Genomic DNA, 27,265 nt, shown 5'->3' with positions numbered 1-27,265 from the left:
CCGAAAATGTGTCCCGGGTTAACACCTGGGATAGCATATACCGGTACTGATGCTCTAAAAGGATGCCAGGTTTAGATCTGGAAGTCCGTTCGCAAAAACTGGTCCTGGATTCCACGGGGGAGCACACTTTGGAAGGTTCCGAAGGTGTGTCACTGAACTGGCTCCATCCGTCCAGATTGACCTATAACTTGATCAATTTCAATCTTCTGGATATCGTCCTGAATTTGCTTGAGTTCCTGAGCATTCGAAAAACAGTTCCTCCGAATTCCAGAGGATATTGGTTGTTACGGGATTCGGATGGTTATCTACCCTTACTTGAGGAAAATTCGTTCTTTTTAACTTTTTAATTTCAAACTGGTGTGATTTATTGTGTTCAAATTCCAGCTTTCAAAAACAGCTCCCATACAAATTTATCTATATTCATGGTAAAACACAGTTGAATCAGGATATTTCGGATGCCATTAAAATCACCAACAACACCACACTGTTTATCACTTATGCCATTGTTCAACTTAACTTGTAGGACGCCCCGTACCGGCTTTATCTAGCTCCCGCTGAATGGATCGATCCACGTTCATACCAGTGCTTTTAAGACTGATCAAATATAGAAACACTAAAAACATTTTCCCCGACCGGAATTTCCTTCTCGATGATTGACCTGGAGCACTCTCGGAGGCGGTGGCGCCATCAGCAGCTTCCTTGCTGCCGTTGCTCACTTTTGGCTGCATTCCAGAAATTTCTGCGCTTCGCTCTAAAAAATAGAATTGGGACAGAAAAGGGATGAATCTTAATCATACCCAATTAGATTTCATTGGCGCCTGTGATTCTGCTTACCTGAATCATCCGATTGATGGCAGCAAGGGCAGAAGCACCGGTTTTGCAGTCCCCGTACGCGAACGACGACGTTGGGTCGAACACCGATAGGCCTCCTGGCCCCGCCGCACCAACCGAACCCGTTGAAGAGGAACGTTTTCCGAAGCCCCAACCCGGTGTGAAAGTGAGCTGCAATTTTCAGGGGGTAAAGGTTGATAGAATATTTCTCAAGATTCTTGCGTAATTGGGACAATATCTTACCTGTGCTTCACACACAAAAACCAGTGCTGCACAGACTAGCAAAACGCGAAGAACGTTGACTAGGTCCATTTTGAATGGTTCCCGATTTGGGTTTTCTAATGTCTGTCACAAGTGAAATTGATATCTTAAAAGTGATCATTGGATGCTGCGGATAATGCTTATATACTAAATTATCGAGGATTTGTTGTGTTGTTGCTAGTACTTTCCTAAGGTTTCCGAGTTGGACGTCAACACAAATCGAAGATGTGAAATGAAGAGACGCTCATTGACGCACATCCAGTTGAGAAGCCATTTCGGTTATTTTTATGTGGACTAAATATTTACTGAAAAAAGACAACGAAGTTCGTATAAAAATATATTCTCTTCAAAAGATTGGTATAAAACCCACGTGAATAAATTCGGAAATAATACCAATTGGAAATTTTTCAGAAACTGGTTCCGTTACGTATCAGCTGGATACATCCGTCCTACAACGAACTTTTTTAAAATCGAGTAACTACAGGGTCGGAGCAAGGATACGTAACAGGATGAATGGGAAAATTTTTATAATCAGATTTCAAAACTCGACTATATTTATACATTTTATTAATTGACCATAAAGGGGCCTATATAGAATTTATCTGCCTTAATTGAACTTATGGTGCTAAACATGTCAGTTAAATTACCAAAGTTACCAAATTACTACTTCCCATCATCGTTGCCAGATTGCGAACCACTCAAGTCTCTAGGTTTGACGAAAATAAAAATAATGTACTGGTTTTGGCCAAATGAAACTTGATGACCTCTTTTTTGGTCGTCAGGTAGAATTTTTGTTTATCCGCAGAATCCTTGTAATTTTTTCGATATTCCGTAGAAAATCCATAGGAGATGCTGAAAATCCGTAGATATCGAGCATCGATCCGTAGCTCCGTAGAAACGCTTAAAATTCGTAGATCTGACATTGCTGCTTCTCAGTGAACAGTGTCAATTGAATATATTGTTTATCTATGCCAAATGACATACCCCTGTTAAACAGCTCATAACTATTTAACTAATAAGATACGAAGTAACGGTCTTCGACAAAGTTGTTCAGCGGAAAATTTCTTTTAAAGATTTTTTTTTTCACCCTCTTTTGTCTTCGGTGGGAATGAGAACCCAGATAACTAGAAATCCTAAAGTAGTGTTCATTGTAGATTGTATAAGCATCCAGTTTAGATTGAAATTGTATAAACATCATGTTGTAGCTAAACCAAGTTATATTTCATTGTTTATGGTTTGTATAGTTCGTTATATACGATAACATTTTGTAAATCATATAGAAAGATCAATGAAGTTGTTTTGAATCGCAGTAGCATTGTGTAAAGCTCAATTTTTAAACCCACAGTACAATTATGCAAGTTTTCATGCTTGCGAACTATGATGACATATTATTTCCATGAAAGGTCGTACAGTAGTTGTAAGAACATCGTATAATGGAATTTAAACAATCTATTCGTACTTGTCATTCTAAGTCGCTTATTGAGAAAAACTTAATTGGTCAATAATTGTTAATAATGCAATTCCAATGCTAAGTAATATCGTAATCATCTTATGTCAACAATTGCAAAAATGGAAATCCTTGACGAATTTTGTTGCAAAAATGAAGGCAGTTTTAATTAAGAAAAAAATTATAAAAATGAAAAAAGTGGCACATACGGTCGGCGTTTGCAAAAACACAGGCGACGCTTCAAAAAATCCGGTTCTGTGGTAAACGATTCTTAAAAATCAGATGCTGCTTCTGAGACATCTCCGACAGAAAAAGATTCACTGTTGTCCCACAAAGTGTCCCATTGCATCTATGTATTGCAGATTGTCGAATCGTTTAACAATGCAGTAAATAGCTAGTTAAGATCGCACAGCGCTGAATACTATTATTGATTGTAATAGAATCGTTTATGAGATAGGTGTAAGCTGTATATCAAAAAACGGCATCTATAAATAGATTTGGAGTCCGAAATGATTCAGTCAGTGGTATTTTATACGATCAACTGATTTTTAAACGGAACTCTCAACTGTACATGCATAAATTTGCTTGTTTGTATCAACATGGAATGGCGCCGAGGAAGCATCGAAGGACAGGGATCGGAACGTTGTGAGTTCGAGACTGAGGAAAAAGAGACACATAAAGTTGTATATGGTTCAATTTTTTTTTTTCGCAATAAACATTATATTCTATTGAATTTATGTTCACGGCGATTCATAGTAAAATCGTAATAGGGGAAAAATATAATTCCTTTGGGATTCAGTAACAATAAATTGTATTAAATGGTGAAGAAAGTTGTACAAACCTCAGGCTACCTGCAAAAGGAAATTGTAATCAAACTGTAAGACAGGCAATAGAAAGTTGTAAGTTGTACAATCCTAAGCTAAGCAAAGTTGCTATCAAATTGTTGATAACGCAATACAAAGTTTTATATTTTCAAGGTGAGCAAAATTTGGTCCGTGTATTGCCTCCACTTTGGTACGTACAGGAACATTCTATAAAACTTTTTCAGATTGCACAAAAGTGGGTATATCACAGAAACTACTGAAACCACAGAGAACAGATGTACTAGCTAGCCCACGAAACTTGTGTAAAATTTCCAACGATCGTTTAGAACCAATTTTTGATTTTTGGCTGGGCCACCAGATGTCTCCAAGCACACCAAAGAGAACTGTCTTAATCAAACTGAGAAAAAAAAACAAAATTTTGGTCAGTTTTGAACAGGTCGTATGAACTGTTTGGCATGTTTCACGAGAATTGCTGTAAAAGTTTCGTAACACTTTTGTTCGTTTGCATAATAAAAAATATCTTAAAAGTTAATCACTATTTCCTTCAATCTAGAAGTATCAAATTTTGGACATTGGAATGCAAAAGTGATACTTGAAAGTAACGCGCTTTGAGATGTCTAGAATCAGTTCAGATGGTTCAGGCTGATCGTCAAGAATGTTCCTAATAGACTGAATATATCGGATTCGTCCTTTGACGATAACCGTTCAAAAAAGGGCAAAAACTTATTGAAGAACTGTTAGTCAGTAGTGAAAAATAAAGGAATGAATAAAAGTTTATCACCGGTGCTTTTTATACGGTTTTACTTATTGACTTTCTTCAATGAGTGGAACAACTTTATTTTATTTCAACTTCAGGTAGCGTTTCGGGTTACTCTGGGAGACATGATGACATGATGATATATCTGGTGATGTATGAAGGAAAGTAATTCGAATCGTTACGTCCATTCAAAAATGAAAGAAAATGGTTTCACTCATTGGAAAAAGTCAAAAAGTAAAACCGTATTAAATAAATGAAGTGAAATTCTGCCCAGTCAAAAGTTACTCTTATTGCATTTATCTAGCAATGAAACCACGTCTATTTTAAACCGACATTAGTTAATTTATTAATGAGTTCATATACATTAACGCCTTTTCGAAAACTGAGATCTTTAAAATTTGATTTCTAACTTTTGAACAGCGCAATAGATGGCACTGTTTCTAATCAATTTCCAACGTATTTTCTGGATGTCAGCATTTGAAATTTTACACACTTTTTTGAAGATTTTTGGTTCGAGCTTGTACGTCTGTTCTCTGTGCTGAAACATACAGACCAAAATGTTCACTGGGAATGGGAAACGAGAAACTGGTTTCTATTGCCGGTTTACATACACATGCACAGCTGCTTATTGTTGGACATCTAAGGCGGTGGTTTTTTGCGAAAACAAAGATTTTTTTTTCGGTTTTCTAATCCCGGTTTACATACTCACATAGCGCTCGCTTCAACATTCGACAATATCCTTGCTTGTTGATTGTTTCCATCCTACTCTGTCTTGTGATGGGATATGGGATATGTTTTGTTTGGTTTCATTCCGACATATGCAATGCGGTTGCGCTAGAAGGACAATCCCAGCAATGTGAAACCTTGTTAGAGCCGGCCCGGTATAGAATAGTTTGCCGATAATTCCACCTCCAAGAAAGATCACTATAGGAATAGTGTGGATGTAGAGATATACCGAGTATTCGGCGCCGAATACCAAAAAAACCAGCGTTAAGCCGAATATTCGGCTCACCGAATGTATGTATAATTTATACAATAACAGACTTGTCATTTTTTTTTTAAATTATTAGATTAGTATTTGTAATTTTCAATGAAAAATTTGACTAAGCAAATAATGAGAATGAACCCTGGAAAATTGGGAACGTTTTTTTAAATATCTAGGTCAAATAGTGAAAAAAAACTTTCTAGAATTTCTCGGGTTTATTCATATTATATCTAGAGTTAGTATTGATTACGTCGTATGAGCCAATGTAAACAAAATTGAGTTATTGGCTGCAAACGATTGATAAACATGTAGAGTAAAGTGGGGCAAGAGTACGCAGGCGGAAAGAGTACACACTAGGCTTTTACAGTAAACGACAACACTGAAATTAGCAACACTGTACCGGTTTGACAGGTCATCGAGTCAGCTGATCATACGTGTTTTTGTTTTTTTTTTTTTATAAATCGTTTATTTGAAACGGCTCATACCGAAGGTTTTAAGGAGCCAAAGTCTGTTTTTTTTTTGTATTTACAATTCATTGTTAAGAACTAGAATAGATATAGGGAAAATAGTAAAGGATTGTTTAAAGACAGAGGTTGATAGCTTTCAAGAAGAGGTAGATTTCGAACATGTAATCAAGGTCTATCGCAGCTAATACATCTCTTACTGGGGTGTAGGGTGGTTTCCCTCGGGCCCGAAGGGAGTCCAATAAATCCGCTCTGGCGGCTAGATGGACCTCACATGACCAAACGATATGCTCGATGTCGTGGTAACCTTGGCCACAGCCACACAAATTGCTGCCAGCAATATTTAAACGATAGAGTACCGCATCCATGGAATAATGATTGGACATGAGACGGGAGAATATACGAATAAAATCCCGACTCAGGTCCAACCTATTAAACCAGGGTTTGAGGCTTACCTTTGGAATAATCGAGTGGAGCCAGCGGCCCTTCTCATCTTCGTACCATTTGCGCTGCCAGTTGACGAGAGCGTTTCGACGAATCAAAAAATAGAACTCATTGAAGGCAATTTGACGCTGATAAATATCGCCTTCAGTTGCACCCACCTTCGCTAGTGAGTCTGCCTTCTCATTGCCCACTATCGAGCAATGTGAAGGAACCCAGACGAAGGTGATGCTAAAGCAGCGTCTTGATAAAGCACTCAACGTTATCCGTATCTTCTCAAGGAAGTACGGTGAGTGCTTTCCGGGCTTTATTGATCGAATAGCCTCAACTGAGCTGAGACTGTCCGTTACAATGAAATAGTGTTCAACGGTTCGCGTGGCTATGTTATCCAGTGCCCAATGAATGGCTGCTAATTCAGCGATATACACGGAGCATGGAGATTGCAGACTATAAGATGCACAGGATATTTTATTGTACACTCCAAACCCGGTACACTCGTTTATAAGAGATCCATCAGTAAAGTACATTTGTTCAGCATTGACGTGTCCATACTTTGCATAAAAAATCCTTGGAACAACGAAGGGACGGTGTTGTTCAGGGATCCCGCGGATTTCCTGCTGCATGGACAAATCAAACTGGACAGAGGAAATGTCGTAATCAGGGAGAAAAACACGGATGGAAGAATACGATGAAGGATTAACCTGCATAGACATGAATTCATGATATATAGCCCTATATCTTGTTTGAAAATTTTGCTCAAGGAGCTTCTCGAAATTTGCAATCACCAATGGGTTCATGACCTCACACCTGATGAGGAACCGGAGAGATAGTGAATAAAATCGATCTTTCAGTGGAAGTATACCTGCCAAAACTTCGAGACTCATGGTATGCGTTGAGGGCATACAACCCAATGCTATTCGTAGACATCGATATTGAATACGCTCGAGTTTGATGAGGTGCGTTTTAGCAGTTGATTGGAAACAGAAACTGCCATATTCCATCACTGAGAGAATCGTTGTACGGTACAGTTTTATAAGATCTTCTGGATGGGCTCCCCACCAGGTGCCAGTGATTGATCGGAGAAAATTGATTCTTTGTTGGCATTTTCCTTTCAGATACTCAATATGGGCTCTCCAGGTACACTTGGAATCAAACCAAACCCCAAGATACTTAAAACACCTCGATTGAGTGATCGTTCTGCCTAGGAGATGAAGCTTAGGTTGAGCAGGTCTACGCTTCTTAGAGAAAACAACCATCTCCGTTTTCTGTGGAGAAAACTCAATCCCAAGTCCCAAAGCCCAGGTTGACAATCTGTCTAAAGTATCTTGTAAAGGTCTGTGCAGATGAGACTCAGTAGATCCTGTGACAGACACCACGCCATCATCTGCAAGTTGTCTTAGAGTGCAGCCTTCAGAGAGACAACTGTCGATGTCGCTCACGTAAAAGTTGTACAAAAGTGGACTCAAACATGAACCCTGTGGGAGGCCCATGTAAGAGGTTCTTCTAATTGCAATATCTCCGTGAGCAAAGTTCAGATGTTTCTCACAAAGCAAGCTGTATAAGATGTTGTTCAATAGTGGAGGCAGACCTCGGGAGTGCAATTTGTCTGACAAAACCTCTATTGAGACAGCATCAAAAGCTCCCTTTATGTCTAGAAACACTGAAGCCATTTGCTCACGTTTCGCATACGCCATTTGTATCTCTGAAGACAGCAAAGCAAGACAATCGTTTGTCCCTTTGCCCCTTCGAAACCCAAATTGAGTATCTGAAAGGAGGCCATTTGTTTCCATCCACTTATCCAATCGGAACAAAATCATTTTCTCCATCAATTTCCGTATACAAGACAACATCGCTATTGGACGGTACGAATTGGGATCAGAAGCTGGTTTTCCGGGCTTTTGGATAGCAATGACTCTTACTTGTCTCCAATCTTGGGGAACAATGTTGTGCTCCAAGAATTGATTAAATAAATTTAACAAGCGAAATTTGGCGGCATCCGGAAGGTTTTTCAACAAGTTAAATTTTATTTTATCAATTCCCGGAGCTGAATTGTTGCAAGATAGGAGAGCAAGTGAGAATTCGACCATTGAAAAGCTGGAATCTAGATCACACCTATCTGGAGGCACATTCCGGATTATTTTTTGGTTCGGTGTGGAATCGGGACAGACTTTCCGTGCGAAGTTAAATATCCATCTATGTGAATATTCTTCACTTTCATTTGTAGATGATCGGTTACGCATGCTTCGTGCCACTCTCCACAAGGTACTCAAGGATGTTTCCCGTGATAAACCACCCACAAAATTCCTCCAATACGCCTTTTTCTTCCCCTTGATCAAGTTTTTGAACTGATTTTCAAGGGAAACATATGTTTCAAAAAGGACGAGAGTTCCATGTTTTCGAAAATCTTTGAATGCTTTCGATTTGTCTTTATAAAGCTTGGAACACTGCTGGTCACACCAAGGATTAGGGGGCCTTCTAGGAACAGATGAATCTGGGATGGGTTTCGTTTGAGCACAAAGTGCACTTTCATATATCAATCGTGAAAGAAAGTGGTACTCCTCCAACGGAGATAGAACATGCATAGAATCGATGGCTGTTATTATTTCGTCCGAGTACTTTTTCCAGTCGATGTGTCTTGTAAGGTCATATGTCATATTTATTGTGTTTGAAGAACTGACCCCATTAGTGATTGTAATTTCGATAGGCAAGTGATCACTACCATTAGGATCATGGACCACCTTCCACTGGCAATCAAATGATAGGGAATTTGAGCAGAGTGAGAGGTCAATTGCGCTTTGTCTTGCAGGAGGTTTAGGTACCCATGTTTTTTCACCCGTGTTCAAAATTGTTAAATTGAAACTGTCACAAATGTCATAGATAAGAGTTGAACGACTATCGTCAATTTGTTCTCCCCAGACAGTTCCATGCGAATTGAAGTCCCCCAGGATCAACCTTGGCTCGGGGAGCACTGAGCACAGGTCCTCCAGGTGACTTCGATCCACTGCAACTCTATGAGGCCAGTACAAACTGACAACACATAAGTCCTTACTTCTTATAGTTGTATGACAAGCAACAGCTTCAATTCCGCCCGATAAAGGAAGGTGAATTCTATAAAAAGAGTGGCACTTATTGATCCCCAAAAGTACCCCTCCATAAGAATCGTCACGATCCAGGCGGATAATATTAAAATTGTGGAATGAGATGTTAGATTGAGAAGATAACCAAGTTTCGGACAATGCAAAAATATCACAGTTCGTTTTATGAAGTAAATGGTTGACCACATCCAGTTTAGGAATGAGACTACGACAGTTCCACTGTATAACAGTGATATCTCCGACCTCTCGGCGTGAATTAGCCATCGAGAGAGATAAACACTGAAAGAAGGGGCCAAGTTTGCATCAATTGCTCAAAAAATGTCTTCACAATAGGAAGCATTGCTGTAATAATGCTTCTAATGGAGTCCGATGCATCAAAAAACGAAAGCAGTCCATTCACAATATCGGACAGCTTGAAAAGTCCCATTTGGACAGTCACCGCAGAAGAGCTAGTGTTAGGTGTTGGGTGTTTTGATGTTCCTGCGACTGCAGGATCATTGGAAGATGTAGTTTTCCCGCGAAAACCAGGCGGGATTTGGTTCTCCTTATCCACTGAAGATTTCTTACCACTGCTGATTGATGAGCTGATTAGAGGGACCTTTTTAGGAATTTTAGGAGAAGTTACCTTTGAACGCTTCCGGGAGCTCCCTAACAAGAATGATGGCTGTTCTTCATCAGTTGTATCTGTGGCACCGTCGTCAACCGGCAGTACAGAAAAAACATTATTTGAGAGAGATTCTACCGGAGGAGATGTGCTTTTCAGAACTGCGGCATAGGAGCGTTTAGATCTTTCTATTAACGAACGCCTCTGTTTTACCCAACTGTTTTTAAATGCGTCACAAGAAGATAAATCATGGGGAGAACCTCCGCAATATACACATTTGTGAACTGTTGCGGAGCACGCTCCATCCCCATGATTTTCACCACAACGAGAACAACGAGGTTTACTACAACAGTGGGAGGCAGTATGTCCTATTTTGATGCATTTGTCGCAATTCATGGGACGAGGCACGAACAGCCTAACTGGAAGCCTTAGCATGTCATCAATGAGGACATAATGAGGGAGTGCTGTACCCTCAAATGTTACCCGAAATGAGGCTGACGGCGAATATTTTTTAACGCCAGCAACGACGGAGGCAGTCACGAGTTGGCGGCAGTCCAAGATTTTGACCTCAGTCGAGTCGAGGCTCCTGAATCTGCCCACACCGTGGGCTTTAACATATTCTGCTGTCAGACTCATTTCGGATATCACTCCCTCAATTTCCACCTCTCGAGATGGAACAAACACTCGATATTCCAAGTTGAAATGATTGCTGGCAACAATTTCGTTGGCTGCTTTCAGGCTAGCCACGACAACCCGCAATTTGTTAGGTCTAACCTTTGTAACGCTGGTTACAGAGGACCACTTAGCCAGAGTCTTCGTAATTTGAATAACGTTGAGTGGTTTTCCGTTAGGTTTAGGCCGTAAAAAAACCACCCACGGACCAGCAAAAGTCGAATTAGCCGAATAAACCTTGATTCGGGGGGTCGCAGTTTCTGTGGGTGATGGCGAGAGATCTTCTTTTGTAAATGTATGAGCACCTGAAGGACCCGCTTCATCAACTGAGATGTTATTCTCAGTGGAAAAGCTAGGGTCCTCCAGGTGCTCAACATTTTCATAGAGGATGCTCCCATCATCCATAGGAACTGTGGGTTCCTCCCCCCCGCCTTCGCTCATATTTTATTACGGGGACAAATATGTCTTCCGTAATTAAAATATGAACGAAGTACACTCACAAAATCCGAAAAAAAAAAACAAAGAGAAAAGGTAGCTAGGGATAGTACTAGTTTAGGTTAAAAAAAAGGGAAAATGAATAAAGCAAATACAAATCTTAATTTTTTGTTGTTGTTGCATCAAATGAGTCCAGTGCGGCTTTGTTTTGTAGCCACCCTCCGCTCAGCTCGATTGCGATATGGCAGCTGATTTGATGACCTTGATGACCACGTGGCTTGGTCGAAAAAAGCGCTTTCTTCTTTGGTGGTCGACTGGCTATCGTGTTGAGGCTCCTTCTGGTCCCCGGCGACGGCACACCTACTCCGGATGGCGGGTTACCTATTGGATCCCTCGAACTCCCTTACGGCACATTCAAGGCCAGTTGTATCAGGCTGGAAACACGATGCGCGTACCGAAAATCACACACTATTGTTTCGTTTTAGAAGAGCGATAAAACAATGCGACTGCACGGTACAAACTTTACGGTTGGAATGTGTTTTTGTTTGTCGTTTGGTTCGCGCACGTCGGAGAAATGAGTTAAGTTCTAGTTTTTCCAATTTTTAATGTATTTTTAAGCATATTTGGAAACATTATTACGCTTCGTGGAAATGCGCTAATCAAATCTGCATACGTGACAAAGGACACATAATTAATATAGAATAAATCTGTGGAACACTCATACCAGGATAAGATCGGTATATTTAGCGCTTTTAGCTTTTTTCACAAATGGTCGTAGGGGGCAAGAGTACGCAGGTTTGGTGGGGTAAGAGTACGCGTTGGTTTCCTTCGTCTTTTTGATAGCATTTGGAAAGCTAACCCAAAGAATAATCATGTTTTCAATAATCAGGACGTACAAAAGGAAAACCAGAAGGAAGATTTTCTCTCCGGAGATACTGGAAAATGCCAGGCAGCGGTTGAAGGACGGAGAATCGGAGCGCCGGATTGCTGAAAGCCTATTGCCGAAACAGCAGGTCGAACCGAAGCGTTATGAAGCTCCCGATTCACTGCCTTCAACTTCAGGGCGAGTGGAATCAATTGATTATGAAGAACCACTGAATCTTTCGAAACGATCATATGTGACTCCTGCAGAGATTCGACCACTTCCGAAGCGTAAGGACCCTCAACAAAGACAGAAGAAAGGCCAAAAGTCTGAAATCATCACGAGCAGTCCCGTTAAGCAAAAATTGGAATCCAATCTTCAACAGAAAAAGGCAAAACCGCCGGCGCAACGCAAACTTGCAACTGAGACAGACACTGCAAAAGGAACCAACACGACAATGAAGGAAAAGCCTCCTAAAAGGCTCTGAGGCTCCAAAAGGAGCAAAGAGACCACGAAAGGCAAAGCCTGCTTAAAGCTCTTTAACTTCTGTTAGTTTTTTTTTCTTCGATTTGATTTTATGAGAGAATCCTTATGATTTTCAGTTTTTAACCCATGGAATATGAATTCACTGTTTTATTTTAACTATTGTTTGTGAAATAAAGGTTTTGTTTTGTTTAATAAACGATTATAATGATTCAAGACCTCACTTACACCGGACCAGAATGAAATACAATGAGCTTATTTTATGCGTACTCTTGCCCCACCTCATGCGTACTCTTGCCCCACTGGTGGGGTAAGAGTACGCTTTGGTAGTTTTTATAAATATGATTTTTTATCAATGTTTAAAAACGTTATCAAAACTTTTTGCGTCATACAATCAAGGTAAAGAGCCTTACTTTAATTTGGTTTAATTACTATGATCGATACTTTTTTCTTTAAAGAGATACAATAAGTACACAACTAAGTGTGTACTCTTGCCCCACTTTACTCTAATCTATCTTGGAAAAAAACTTAGTTTCATTTGATCAATGAATAAATTCTACAAAATGGTTTGAATTTAAGACGTATAATGACTTTCTCATTTTCAAGTGCAATTTGGTTTTTGCGACGTTTTGCACTGCACTGGTTTGTGGTGCAAAATAAACGACGCAAAATATCAGTTCGGCGTGATGGTTTATACGCTCTTGTGCATTCTTACCAAATTTTCCTTTGAAAGTGCTGAATTTTGATGTAAAAGATTAAAACATCAAAAGAAAATCGTTTGCTGGATCGTTTGGAACTACATATGATCCATAGAATGAATAATTTGTCGCCGGGTAAGTAAAATTATAAGTGTTACTTGTGGCTGTGTGAAAAATAAGTTTCCTGTATTTTCATATAAAAAAGATGCTCGCAATGGATACGTATTACGCATGCGATGATCAGTCGGCGGAATGATAAGCAGAGGCCAGCCATATCGAGTCAAATTCCTAGTGTACAGTCCCATCCAGCAACGATTTCGGATACCATTGAGCCATGCTACTTGCATGCAACCTGTATGAATTCCCACTACAATGAGTTACTTTCAGGTATGACTTCACTTCATTAATTTTCTTAGGTTTTGTGTCCTTCAAAGTTAATTTAAAAGTAAACATCAATTTTTTCAATCCTTAGATCGAATTTCAAATTTTAAACTTTCCTCTTGTATGTTTAGGAACAGGGGTTTTCAAAGTGGTCCCTACCGTCCCCTTGGGGGTCTCGAGAGCTTCTAGGAGGGGCGGTGAGCACAACTTTTAAATCCGGAGCGCGTTGGAAGGGCCCCGGGGCGGTGGGATAAAAACTTAGAATTCAAATGACAATGAGTACGTTCGATGCCCAACCATGAAACGACATTAAGAAATTCTAGAATCCAAATTTTACTCAGGTTAAGGATAAAAATCTCTTAAAGTTCACAGAGTTGTAAACAAGTTTTTGCCCCTGTAGGTCTCAATCACAGACAAATTTTTTTTCCAACTGTGACAGATTTCTTAAATGATCTGTAAATTGATCTGGTTTTCTAAGTATATTTTTGATTACTCTAAAAATCAAAAATTTTTGATGACATTGCTTGAATATCTTTGAAATGATTTGTCTTTAAAAATTGAAAAAAAAAAAACAGATGTCACAGATTTGATCGTAGATTTTCAGTATGAAAAAGAACAGTGTTTACAAGCAAAAGAAACTTTAATTCTTAGTTCTGCTTTAATTCCATCAATTAAGAAATGAAATTCTCAAAAGTTTCATAATTCAACATTATATGTTATTCGGTTTTAGCTAAAATTGTCGGATTCCGATGTTGGAACTTTGATCTGTTTGAAAATTTAGTCTTTAATTTTCATAAAGGTTAGAAATTTACTGAATCAAGAAATAATACTATGTATTATACTTTTCAAGCAATTGCACCGAAATAACCTTAGTTATTTTGTGAACAACAATAACGAATTTAATTGGTAAAGAAATATGTTTACAAAAATTAAGATAGGCGTTTTATTATAAGGCTTTTTTGTATTCGAGTTTAAGTATTTGTCTTCCAGAAATTTATTTCAATTTCTTTCATGCATTTTGAATCAATTTTGAGTTTTGTCTTGCTACAACTGATTGGTTATGTGTTGGCATTCTTAAGTTAATCATAACACTTTTTGTATGTGCTTTGTTGTTTCAAATTATACTACAATAAAATGTCAAAAGCTTTTTTTGCCAAAGATTTCTCACAAATTCGGGCAGGAGTCGTTGAGCTCAAGAAATGTCAAGAGGGCGTTGGGGGGAAGTTTGAAAATCACTGTTTTAGAATAATTTCAAGATTATGTTCAGATTTGTTTTATTTTTCCAAATTTTTCTTCACTTAGAAATGCCCGGATACGTATGGTTACACGGAGACAACTAATTATTTCAGGTGTTATACCTGTCATCAGAGCGTAGTTGATTTTTTTTTAATCCATCTATAAATATAATAGACTTGACTACAAACTGATGATTGACCTTACGCAATCAACTATGAATAGATAGAATAATAGATTCAACTACACTACAGAGATATAATTGATTCAATCGTTAATATGATGGATTCAACTTCAAATGTATGATTGATTTTAGGCCTCGCTATACATGGGAATTCTCTTTCTGGGTTTCTCATGTATAGTTAGCTAATGCAGAGCAAAGGCGGGAGCAATTCATGGGAGCTTTTCATCAACATGCCCTCTAGCCTAAAATTTCAACACCTATCAAGCTTTCTCCTATTGGCGCACTAATGCCTGTCTATCCACCTTTCTTTCAAATTCTATAAAATAAATTCTCTCTAGTTTTCATTCCGCCGCACATGCCATTAAAATTATAATCATACAAATTACGGTGATTTAAATCATATAACAATCTCTAATAAATACGATTCTAGTTTTGGCTCCATCACAAGGCAATATTAATACATTAGGGACCGCGAAAAAATCTAAGCTGAGAAACACCGAAATTCGGTATTATATATCTCAGAAATCACTTAACAAAATTCCACAAATTTAGCTTTTTGAGTGACGGCATGTGTTGTGTTAAATTTTGTCGAATAAAGTTAAATAACTGAACATTTGAGTTATGCATTCAAGTGTAGCACACACGTGACAGCCAATAAAACGAGATATCTCTTGATTGGTCCGCAATGTGTTAAGATATAGACAATATTTCCAACTCAAAAAACAATCTTGTATCTGTCTATTTCAATAATCGTCAGCTAAAAAATGATGATTGTCGACTGTCAACTGATGGCTGAAATATCAATTGACGTTGACTTAACAAAATGTGTTTTCTTCCTAAAAACTCAAAAAAGTTTTTACCATTCATAAATTTAAAACTGTATGTTAAAGTAGGCTACACCACTGCTGATTAGCCTTACGATGAAAGAGTGGACTTGTGGCCGTTGCAAATTTTTGTTAGTCTCTTTTATTGGCGCGCTGGAATGCGTCATTAACACGGATGCATCGTGGGGTTCTGGGAAAGCTTAACTGAAACAGATCGGCCGATAAAATGCACATGATTCGACTGGCTTCTTATATTTTTGAACATTTTGTTTTTCTTTGATGAATGCTTATCATAGATATAATCATTGAACAATGAAATTTCGTCTGTATGATGTGTTTGATACATTATTGTAAATGCCTAGAAAATTCTCAAAGTCGGCTAAGTTTTTTTTTGTGACACGATTTGATTCAGTGCCATACCATTGCAATGCATTGCTGAGAAGCCACCCCAGCTCATGTAACACTAATTAGGGCCGAGCTTCGGAAACGAGCGTAGGAATTTCAATCGGTCGAAAATCGTAGCCCCTATATAAGCCAAACGAAACCGAACACCCAGCCATCAATCAGTGCGAGTACCAATCGGTCGAACGAAGGACGGAATCCGGAGCAGGAAATTTTCAATCGTCCTAGTATTCTATCGGGACCTAGCTAGCTAGCTAATCTGCCCCATTTCGACGACACTCTTTCAGCGGGTGACCCACACATCACATCACATTCTAGGAAGAATTATGGAACTGGTCAGACTGCTCAGCGTCCTGCTCATCTGCGCCTCTTTGATCTTCGTGTGTGAGGGTCAGGTATGTGATACGTGAGGGTGTGATACGTGAGGCCACGTGTCCTCACCGTGAATGTGATTTGGTTTCGGGGAGCCCAACTTTACTGGCGAAGGCTTTTCCCCCCTTCGGGAAAGTTTTTGATTAGTGATTTGATTTGATTGGAACGTGGCCGGTTGTTCGCCATTTGTGAATGGTTCATAAATAGTAATGAATGGAATGTACGAGGAGAGTGAAAAACGGGCTCGAATTCGATTTCTGAAAATTTACAAAATTGGTTATCGGTGGATGTTATCAATGAATATCAATTCGGTTTATTTTTGGATTTTCCACGAACTTGTTAGGCAAATGAGTAAACACTGTGAGTCAATTAATTTATGGTTTTCCGGAAATTATGTTTCAATAAGAAGCTTTGTGTCGTAATTAATGTGGAATCAATCTGTACTCAAAACGTTATTTAAATAGAATTCTCGTTTTTATCAAAACTGTAAAAGGTCACTTAGTTCAGCACTAAAAACAGAAAACAAAATTAAGATGTAACCTGTCACGAATTTGGTGAAACCAAATATAAAACTGAAGACTTTATTCAAAGATATAAATTCTAACAAAAACTCAAAACTTGTTAGAAATGCCATGAAAACTGTTTGCAACATTTAAATAGAAAATTCAAACCGTCAATTTGAAAACTCAAAAGTGAGGAACAACATTCTGAAGTGTGAGGGGAATTTTTTATACATAAATTCTTCTTACCATCCATAAGTCTGTTTGCAAAACTCTTGCTCTTACTAACAGAACATCACTGTCACCAGTAGTTTGTAAAAAAATCATTATAAATACTTATAATGAGTCTATAAGCAAGACTATTTTTGTTTGTACACGGAAAAAAAGGTAAAATTTACCGAAAAGCGAGGTTTTTTTCTACCCATCTATCTTGTTAAATTTTACCTTTTTTCCATTCACCTAACAAAAAAGTAAATTTTACCTTTTTTAATTCACCTAGCAAAAAATTAGGTTCCAATAAAAGTCACCAGCCTCTCGACCAATCCAGCAATAGTTCATTGCCACTGTTATTATTAGTATTTAATCTTAATTTCATTTGAGATGATTGAATGGGTTGGTCAGTAGATTGCACCATATTTCGTTTAAAGGACTTTCAGTAAATAATAACAAATATTCTCATCATCAAAAATTTATTCGAATATCTTAAGATTGAATAGAAAAATTCGAAAAATATTTGTATATCATTTGCAAATATCAGTACAGAAATAAACAAAACAAATACCATGACAAGAAATTGACAGACATTTATGACATGTCGCTTAGAATTCCCATATGGGTTTTTTAAAACACCTAGAAGTATCTCGAGCGAACGTTATCGACCTTTTTGAAAGAAGTTGCATTAAAAGCGCTTAGAAGTTCCATTATCTATAATTTAACCTTTCAAAAGGCGATGGAAGTTCCTGAGTAATTTTTACGTGACAAGAGTCACATGAAGCTCTCGTATGACCTTTTTTCAGCCAAATTTGAACTTCCGAGTTCTATCTTTAAGTGAAAACGCGACTTTTGTTTGCTTGGGTTTATTCGCCAGGCTCGTGGCAATTCAGCTTAGCGTTCTTCCGAGCCACCATGGCCACTGAATCCTCCTACATTGCGTTAACACATTCATGCCCTTCTCCTTTCGGCTAATCCGGTCAGGTCCCGCTTTTCCGGAATGATATCTGGAGGATGACGTGGAATACACCTCGAACCTCTGTGGGCCAATATGAAACAAAAACAAAGTACCTTTTATGATGAGAACCAGTACAACTAAACGATATCTAAGTAAACACTTACCATTCTATTCCGATTTTTACATATTGGGCACGAAGCAAAACTTGTTCCTGATTGACAAAACAGCTTAACCTCGATAAACGAGTTCGGCATATCCGGCTCAATCCGTTAACCTGGATTCATCTCACTACAAGTTTTAACTTTTTTTTATTCACCTTTTTTCTCGGTGAATTGTACCTTCTTTGTCTGCTCGATTCAGGTAAACTTTACCTCGTTGTGAGGTGAATTTCACCTCGGTGAGCTAAAAGTTACCTTTTTGGATTTCACAAGCATTCACCTTTTTATCTTGGTAAATTTTACCTTCTTATTATTTTCTGTAAAGGAATGTATTTAGACCCACAAATGCACAGTGTTCCAAAAGGGCAAAAAGTGGAACTTTTTTCCTAGAGCCTTTGTTGTTCATGTAAGGTCTAAAGTGTCGTCAGGACATTTGCTACTCTAAACATGTTTCATATCTGAGAAGCGAAATAAATTAGTCAAAGACTGCTATGAAAAAATTAAAAAAACCCGAGCGTGAGCAAAATCAATTAAAAAAATACAAACATGGCGGACGTTCTATCATATCCAATCTAAACTGACTTCAGACACAATTTTATACGATCTTTTCAATATGCACTTGGAATTACGATTCGGAACACCATTGTAAACGACTTAAGTTATCATTTCTGATACGATTTTATGTTACCATGCAAATCAGTCTACCAAATAAACAATACGCTATTTGATAACAGAAATACGCGTGAAATAAAAAAAGCATGTTTCGAGAAACTGGTCAAAACTTTTGGACGATAACTTAAGTAGTTATTTTATATATTTTAAGTACATCGCAAATTTTTTGCACAAAATCAAACGAATGTGTTTTGATAAGTTTGAAAAAAATGATTAGACTCTAATATTGATATTTCGAAATTTGATCTAAATACTCCACCCTGATATGGGCGGATTTGAATTTTAAGTGCATTTTTTGGAAAACGACACAACTTTAAGCTAAATTTAAGTCAAATAAACTCAACATTAACATTTTTTCAATAACATACATAAAAGGTTTTGCTCGCGATTGCAATATGTCATAAGATGGCTGAGATATGGACGATCAAAATTTTCATATCTTTGAGCAGGCGATCCCAAACTTTCGGCTGGCAGTGTATATGTGTATATATCTTTATCACATGCTTGACAGTAAAGGGTAATACGGTCAAAATTTGGTCAAGGGAAAACGCGTGTAAATCGGCGAAATCGTTTATTTAAAAAATCAAATTAAATTTCTTTTTCAAGTTTAATTAGTATAAAACTCAGGAAAAATATTCAGTTAGGCTTCCGCTTTTCCAAATCTGAATTGCCGGGCCTTACGCTTAACCCTTCATCAGATTTTGTACAGCCACCTTCTTCGCCGCAGAAAGCCAATTTGCCTTGAACTGCTGCTCGTCCTTAGCAGTTTTTTGGTCTTCTTTACCTTGGCCTTTTACCGTAATGGCAAGATGCCAGTACGGAACAACCGTGTTTCTTCAGGAAAGGCTGCAGACGTTTATTCAAACACTCTTTCACGTAAATTTCTTGGTTGGCAGTCCCGGAAGCTATGAAAATGCTGCTTTTCAAGCCACAGGTACAGATGGCTTGCCAAACCAGATATTTCTTCGCGAACTTTGACAGTTTCATGTGCTTGAAAATATCTGCTACCTTTCCCCTTCCTTTTGCCGTATAAAACTCCTGTCCCGGAAGCTGCTCGTAGTCGGCTTTGACGTAGGTTTCGTCGTCCATTACCACGCAATCAAACTTCGTCAGCATCGTCGTGTACAGCCTCCGGGATCGCTCTTTGGCCTTCGTATTTTGTTTATCATCGCGATTTGGAGTTACTACCTTCTTGTAAGTCGATAGTCCGGCTCGTTTTTTGGCTCGATGCACGGTTGTAGACGATAAACCCAGCTTATTTGCGGCTTCTCGGAGAGAGAGGTTAGGGTTTCGCTTGAAACTACCGGCAACTCTCTTTGTCGTCTCAGCGGCTTCCGGTTTTCGATTTCCCCCCGATCCGATCCAGACTTCCTGGCTGTCGACAAACGTTCCCCAAACATTTTAATTACATTTGTAACGGTTGGTTTGGCAACTTTAAGCGATTTTGCCAGCATTGCGTGCGAGTAGCTCGAATTTTCGCGATGCGCGAGCAAAATTTTGATATACTGCTCTTCTTCCTTGGACGGCATTTTGACAACTGAAGAGTGAATTCCAAAATCAAAATAGGAGCAACATTCTACACACACACCTTCAAAATGAGGGGTGTTCAGGTTTTTTAAATGCAAAATTGAAAGAAATACGTCAAGTTGATATTGACCAAATTTTGACCGTATCACCCTTTGGTCGAGGAACTCCAGCTGGTTTTAATCGACAATCTATTAGACTGAGTCATTTTTCGTCATTTTTGAATTTCTCTAACCCTGGGGTCTGAAAAGTTCCGTTTTGGTTCAAAACTGATCCATGATTTTTGAAGATTTTTTTAAGAAACGTTTACTTGAGTAAATTTGAGCTTTCATGTTTTTATGGAAAAAATAAATATTTCGTTCTGAAAATCATCATTTTTTATTCTTCTGTGGATCCGAGCCTGATAATGGGTTTTGTGCCAATTTATATAAATTCTGTATAATTTCTCGTGCATAGTTAACGAGTGTGTACGCAGAGAAAAGAGACCACAGTTGTTCTTATTATTTTAGTTGGTTATACAAATCATCAAAGCGTAGTTAATTTATTCGCATCCAATTATAAGTATAATAGACTCAACTACAAACTGATGATTGACTTGACGCAATCAACTATGAATATAATGTATTCAACTGTAATGGTATAATTAATTCAACTGTAAATATGGTAGATTCAACTGCAATTGTATGATTGATTTTAGTCATTCAACTATAAATATAAAATATTCAACTATACATACCTGGTTAAACTCTCACATTTGACTATAAATATGATAGATTCAATTGTAATGGTATAATTGATTCAACTGTAAATATGATTAATTCAACTACAATTGCATGATTAATATTAGATATTCAACTATAAATGTAGTAAATTCAACTATATTTTAATGATTGATTGTGTGATACTTGAATACTATAGTGTTCATTCCTGTTCATCAGCAAAAATTTAAAAAAAATCATAAATGTGAGACCAGTAGTGCTCTCCGGCGATGGGGAAACATTTTCCTCCGCCAGTTCCTGGCAGCGATCGTGTAGTAGGCCGACAGTTCCTGGAATCGGGAAAAGGTACACCTACTCTGGTTACCCGTGAAATCGACGTGGGTCTCGACGTTCCTCTACGTGATCATGGCAGGATCCCACAGGAAAATAGAATTTGTAAGTCAGTAAGGTCGGTAATGCGAATGATAGATTGATGTCATGATACGAGTAAATTTCTCGCCACCCCCACCCCCCCCCCCCCCCCCCCCCGCCCAACCCCCCTACAAGGGTGGAGGTCTTCTAAGGATGTCTTCCGGGACCGATTGGTAAAAACACACAAATTGCTGGGCAACCTTACTTCAAACTGCACAAAGCACAACAGCGGGTGAACCAGGACGAGGATTTTGGAATTTTCGTCAGCATCTTGGGGCTAAACCGTGCAGGAATAAATTTAAAATTTAAAACGTAGCCGTAAAATTATTCTGAATAAAACGTCATAATTATGATTCGATGTGATATGATTACTTCCAATATAAACAGAATTTAAATTTACAATATTTATAGTTGACCTCATTGAATCAATCATAGAAATACATATAATTGAATTCATCATATTTATAATCAAATCAATCATATTATCATAGTTGTATCTACCATATTTACAATAAAATTAATAATATTATTTAAATTGATAACTACATAATAACAATTAAATCAATTATATTCTTAAAGTTGAATCTACTATAATTATTGATGAATGTATGTTGGATTGAACATCCCCATCTTCATAACTTGCTATTCAACGTGATAAGGTGTAGAAATACGCGATTGACAGTGTTTTGCCGACTGTTATCGGGAACGGTCGTACATTTGCGTTTGGTAGAATAAAGTGGATTCCCAGTAAATCGCCTGAGTTGTTCTTTGTATCCGAAAAGTGTCTTTCGGTGTGGTTATCTGCGGGTTTTATTCGTGCATCAGATCCCGGAATCTACATGTATGACATCAATCGTACATTCTAGTTGAATCTATTATACATCCATAGTTGAATGTATTATATGCCCCCCTCTTACTAACCCAAAGTTAGGAAAAATACTCCCGGCACATAAAAACTTTATAAGTAAAATGCCTTCATAAAACCATTTGTAAATAAAAAAAAATGTATTATATGTTTTGTTGAATATACGAAATCAATCAGATTGTCTTTTATATGTATTGTTGAAATTTTGTTAATTATAGTTGGTCGAGAAGCAATCAGATATGATTGATTATAAGTGGATTATTGTTGAAAATACTATACTTTTTTCTCCATGTATAGCAAAGGCGTTACAATTCATGGGAGCTTTTCATCAACATGCCCCTAGCCTAAAATTTCAACAACTACACAGAAAAAAAATGTTGACTATTAGGTGTCACTGAAAACTGCAACCTTTAAAATAAATCACCTGTAATTAACAAAACCTGTAATTTTAAATTGTTTTCCTTGAAAGTTAACGAAGATTTATTTATTATTACAGCAAATGTCCTGTAAAAAAGTTGTACACAGAAAATTAAATGTCACGTAATCATGTTTTCGACCTGTAAAATTACGGCAAATGTCCTGCTCCTTTTTGTTACAGGACATTTGCGTAATTTTACAGGAAAAATTTTTTGCTGTGTATCAAGCTTTTTTCTATTGGCGCACTCATGCCTGTCTATCCACCTTTCTTTTATATTCTATGTAAAAAAATTTCTCTCTAGAATTTAATTCCGCCGAGCATGCTATCTAAAAATTCGTATCATAAAAAATCTGGTGGTTTAAATCTCATAGTAGTTTCTTTATAGGAAATTTTCTGCTGAACATCTTTGTCGAAGACCGTACCTTCGTATCTTATTAGGAAAAAAAGTTAAAATCGGTAGAATAGGAGATGTAATTTGGCATTGAAAACCAATCAATTCATTTGACATCACTGCTAGTGGCTACAGAGGTATTCTATGTCTATTTTTCCAGCAATACTTTGCTAGACACTAGCAGTGATGTCAAATGAATTAATTGTTTTTAAATGTAAACTCCTATGCAACAGCTAATAACTTTTTGGCCCAACAAGATACGAAGTTACTCCTTATCAAATTCAAGTTGTAGCACAAATTACATTGTAAATACACAAATGATTTCCTCACAAAACAAAATTTCTAATAAAAATTTCACCGGCGCACATTTTTTTTTCTAAACTTCATCATGCAAGCACACGCCTACTTCCATTATAATATAAACATTGCTCTGATGTCTAGAAAACAGATGTCTGATTATGTGCATACGGTTATTAGACATTTATCTATTTAATGGAATATGGGATCAAATAAGTATTCTCCCTACTCTCAGTATGCGCATTTAGCCCGCCTCTCTCCTATTCGTTGATTTTGTTAAGAATTTCCCTTGCGTAATTTTCAATAATAATGTACAGAAACTGTTTTCCCTTTATACATTAAACCTTTTCAGCTTTTTTTTTACAATTTCTCGTAGTTTTCAATAATAATGTACAGAAAATGTTTTCCCTAATACCCTGATACATTAAACCTTTCCAGCTAACATTTTCAACCGGATGGGGCAACGGGAAACGATCGGCTGCCGGACTCACTTCTTTCAATGGACCTTTCGGCTACGATTGTAAGCCGAGTGACTCTTCGCTGATGGCAATCTACCGAATGATTCAGGTGAGCCAATTCTGTAACGTAAACCAAAAGACAGCACACATTTACGCTTGGATAGAACACAAAACTTTGAGTAGCTTCAGATTCAAGTGCGAATTCAAACAAACTTAGAAGTGAAGTAATTTGTAAACATATGCTTCTTTCATTTTATCACAGACTGAAGCCCAAAAAATGCTGGAATGCAGCCAGAAGTCCTAGGAAATAGACGTATCAGTACTAACTTGCCAATACTAGCTGTCAGCTGTACCAAATTCCACTGGATGTCATCAAAATCGAAGCATACGAAGCATTGAAAAAAATAAATAAAAATTCTGTACAGTGTAAAATTAGTTGTTATAAATAATTTATTGAATTATAATCATACAGAGGGCAGGAGTCTTTGAGATTTGATTATCGCGTGGTAGCTTTACTTTGAAATAAAGAAAAAAAATGCCGCCAAATACCACCGGATACAGTCCTTTCAACATATAACATATACTTTAAGGCGCGTAAAATGGCATAAGTGAAAACTGGTGTTACTGTTTCATTTCCATAACTTTCGCTTCGAAAGATGGCCTTTTTGGACAGGATAGGATACGCCGACAGGAAACAGTCGGTCAACCCCGGACAGAAGCGTGCTTACGCGTGACCTGAAATAAAAATGAGAGAAACAAATCTTACCAATTTCGAATGCAAGCTGATTTGAAAAGTTTTCGACCAAAATTTTGAGCTTTAAATATATCACACTCTCCCATACACAATAAGGAACAATCAGCGAAACGCGAATCTTTCGTTTTGGCATTTTCAATTCAAATAAATTGGAGATGTCCTGTGTAGTGGTAACTCGTATAATTTTCAGCCCATCAAGTTGCAGTTTTGAGAACTGCGTCTTAACCCTCATCCGCATCAGATTTCATTACCCTAATCAGCACTAGGAGTGTTAATTTGACACTACATGCTAAAATCGTTATAACTTTTGGCGTGTTCAACCGATCTAAACAAAACTTATATCAATAGAAACCTTGTAATGTCAGTAATATATGTTTAGAACATTATATATAGCTAAAGCTTCTAGTTTTCTCGTTATTCAGCATGAAAGAAAAAAAATCCGAAAAAACATGCCTCAGGAAAACTGCTGTAGTCAAGGTTGCCGAAATCACACAAAAATCTGTAATTTCTCAGAATTTTGAGCACATTTTCATCACAGAATCTGTGTCACAGAACACAGAATTTTGAAAAATTCACAGATTTCACAGATTTTTTGAATTTCGAATGGATTTCCAAAATTATGATTTTTTTGACCATTATAAAATTGATTTTTTTTTCTTTGAATGAAAAAAATATGATAAGATTGATAATTTTAATTGATTTTTCCAAACTTAAATGTAAAAAAGACCCAATTTCTCATGATTTTCAATGAAGTTAAAGGAAAAAGCATCACAGAAAACCATCACAGATTTTTTGGGTACAATCACAGAAATTCAGGTGTTTTTTTCTCAAAAACACAGATTTTTTTTCGGCAACCTTGGCTGTAGTTCATAGGAGCAAATGCAAACTAATATCAATAGAATATTTACAACCAAGAAATGCACGACACGCATCATTATTTCGTCTGTCGGCTTCGCTCTCTGCCTAAATCACCACCCACCGTACCAACTCGGAGAGCAAACAAACACGTTTTGCTGGACGCGATGCTAGTAATTCTCGAAATTCAGGAATGATTTTACGTTTATAATTTTCATATTTTTGTGAAATCTCACAGCGTGAATTGTTGCACCTCTCTAGAATGTAGATTAAATGTGCTTTCCAATGAATATACTTTTGATTGGTCCAAACAAAGTGAAAGCACTGAAAATCCGGGTACAACCTCACGGTGGACCACAAAAACAGATGAAATTTCAATTTGTAAAAAAATCGCGCAAAGTAGTGAACTTTGAAAAATTCCAGTAAATTCAATTTTTGTTGCATGGAAAATCTAAAGACAGCAAAATGTTAGAATTTTTTTTAGTCATATTTTTTCGAAAACTCTACCATCGCTCAAACAGTATTTACAAGCAATCGAATGAAAAGTAGGTTTTTCAGACCACTTTTTTAACTTTTTGTGACCATTTCATTAAAAAAAAATAAAAAAAATATTTCTTGGCTTCATGATGTAGACATTAACTTCAGCTTTCATAGGCATAAGACACATATTTTTTGGACGTGTAATATATGAACTACTGCAGTTTTCCTGAGGCATGTTTTTTCGGATTTTTTTTCTTTCATGCTGAATAACGAGAAAACTAGAAGCTTTAGCTATATATAATGTTCTAAACATATGTTACTGACATTACAAGGTTTCTATTGATATAAGTTTTATATAAAATTCATAATAATTCAAACGACTTAGATAGATTTTACTTTTGTGGTGTCAAATTGACACTCTAAGTCGGAAAAGGGAGTTTTTTTGTCCAGGCTTCCAGGGTTCGTTCATAAAAAAAAGTAAAGATGCAATATTAAAGAACTTTCGAATTCATTTAGGGTCCCCAAAGAAATTTTTGTATTTTGAAGCTTCTGAAAAAAGTTACAAGCCTTCAACTTGCAATAGTGTCAAAATGACACTCTAATGCGGATGAGGGTTGAGGAAGAGGTGAATGAATTCAAAATTTTAAGTCTCTATAAAAATAAACAAAACAAAAAAGTGCAGGATTACATCTGTCTTGTGGTTTTTGAGATATCGTCTATGTGAAGTTCAATGACCAAAATTTAACACACATGGAAATCGAGGCTGGCCAAAGGTCATTCGGCCGATGGACGTTAGGCCGAATGGGTTATCTGGCCGAATAGACTACTAGGGCGAATGGGTTATTCGACCGACGGTTAACCAGCCGAAGGCTGTTAGGCCAAAAGGACGCAAGGCCGAATGGTCACTAGGCCGAATGGTCATTAGGCCGAAAGGTCATAAGGCCGAATGGTTATTAGGCCGAATGGTCATCAGGCTGAATGGTCGTTAGGCCGAATGGTCATTTGACCGAATCGTCGTAAGACCGAATCGTCGTAAGACCGAATGGTCATTTGGCCGAATAATCACTAGGCCGAATGGTCATTAGGCCGAATGTATGCCAGGCCGATAAGACATATCAACGCTCGTTTGCATGTTGGGGCAAATGGCAGTTAGGCCGAATGGTCGTTAGGCCGAATGGCTGTTAGGCCAAATGGACGATAGGCCAAATGTTCATAAGGCCGAATAATCATTAGGCCGAATGGTCGAATCCGGCCTTGCATCCATTCGGCCTAACTACCATTCGCTCCAAAAGGCAAACAAGCGTTAATATTTCTTATCGGCCTGGCATACATTCGGCCTT

The 27,265-nt window shown here is 37.6% G+C and overlaps 3 protein-coding genes across 3 annotated transcripts in view; 1 reads left to right on the top strand and 2 right to left on the bottom strand.

The window, feature by feature from the left end:
- Window positions 1-376: 376 nt before the first annotated feature.
- LOC129749156 (hypertrehalosaemic prohormone) lies at window positions 377-1,201 on the bottom strand. The gene is made up of 3 exons (XM_055744052.1): window positions 1,075-1,201; window positions 835-1,002; window positions 377-751 (listed from the first exon to the last, which is right to left on the bottom strand). The coding sequence occupies exons 1-3, from the start codon at window positions 1,141-1,143 to the stop codon at window positions 713-715; spliced, it is 276 nt and encodes a 91-aa protein (XP_055600027.1). The 5' UTR covers window positions 1,144-1,201; the 3' UTR covers window positions 377-712.
- A 14,831-nt stretch (window positions 1,202-16,032) lies between these two features.
- Window positions 16,033-24,821, top strand: LOC129745349 (hypertrehalosaemic prohormone-like). The gene is made up of 3 exons (XM_055738369.1): window positions 16,033-16,278; window positions 23,817-23,945; window positions 24,099-24,821. Exons 1-3 carry the CDS (start codon window positions 16,210-16,212, stop codon window positions 24,138-24,140), a joined length of 240 nt encoding a protein of 79 aa, XP_055594344.1. The 5' UTR covers window positions 16,033-16,209; the 3' UTR covers window positions 24,141-24,821.
- LOC129745346 (crossover junction endonuclease MUS81) overlaps window positions 24,269-27,265 on the bottom strand; it is a 46,887-nt gene continuing 43,890 nt past the window's right edge. The window contains exon 5 of the transcript XR_008737117.1: window positions 24,269-24,571. The gene's annotated coding sequence lies outside the window, so the exon portion shown is untranslated. The remainder of the gene's footprint in view (window positions 24,572-27,265) is intronic.

This window comes from Uranotaenia lowii, chromosome 2 (assembly GCF_029784155.1).
Source record: "Uranotaenia lowii strain MFRU-FL chromosome 2, ASM2978415v1, whole genome shotgun sequence".
Classification (NCBI taxonomy): domain Eukaryota; kingdom Metazoa; phylum Arthropoda; class Insecta; order Diptera; family Culicidae; genus Uranotaenia; species Uranotaenia lowii.
Note: the sequence above shows the minus strand (reverse complement) of the source record. Positions and strands in the feature narration are given on the sequence as shown.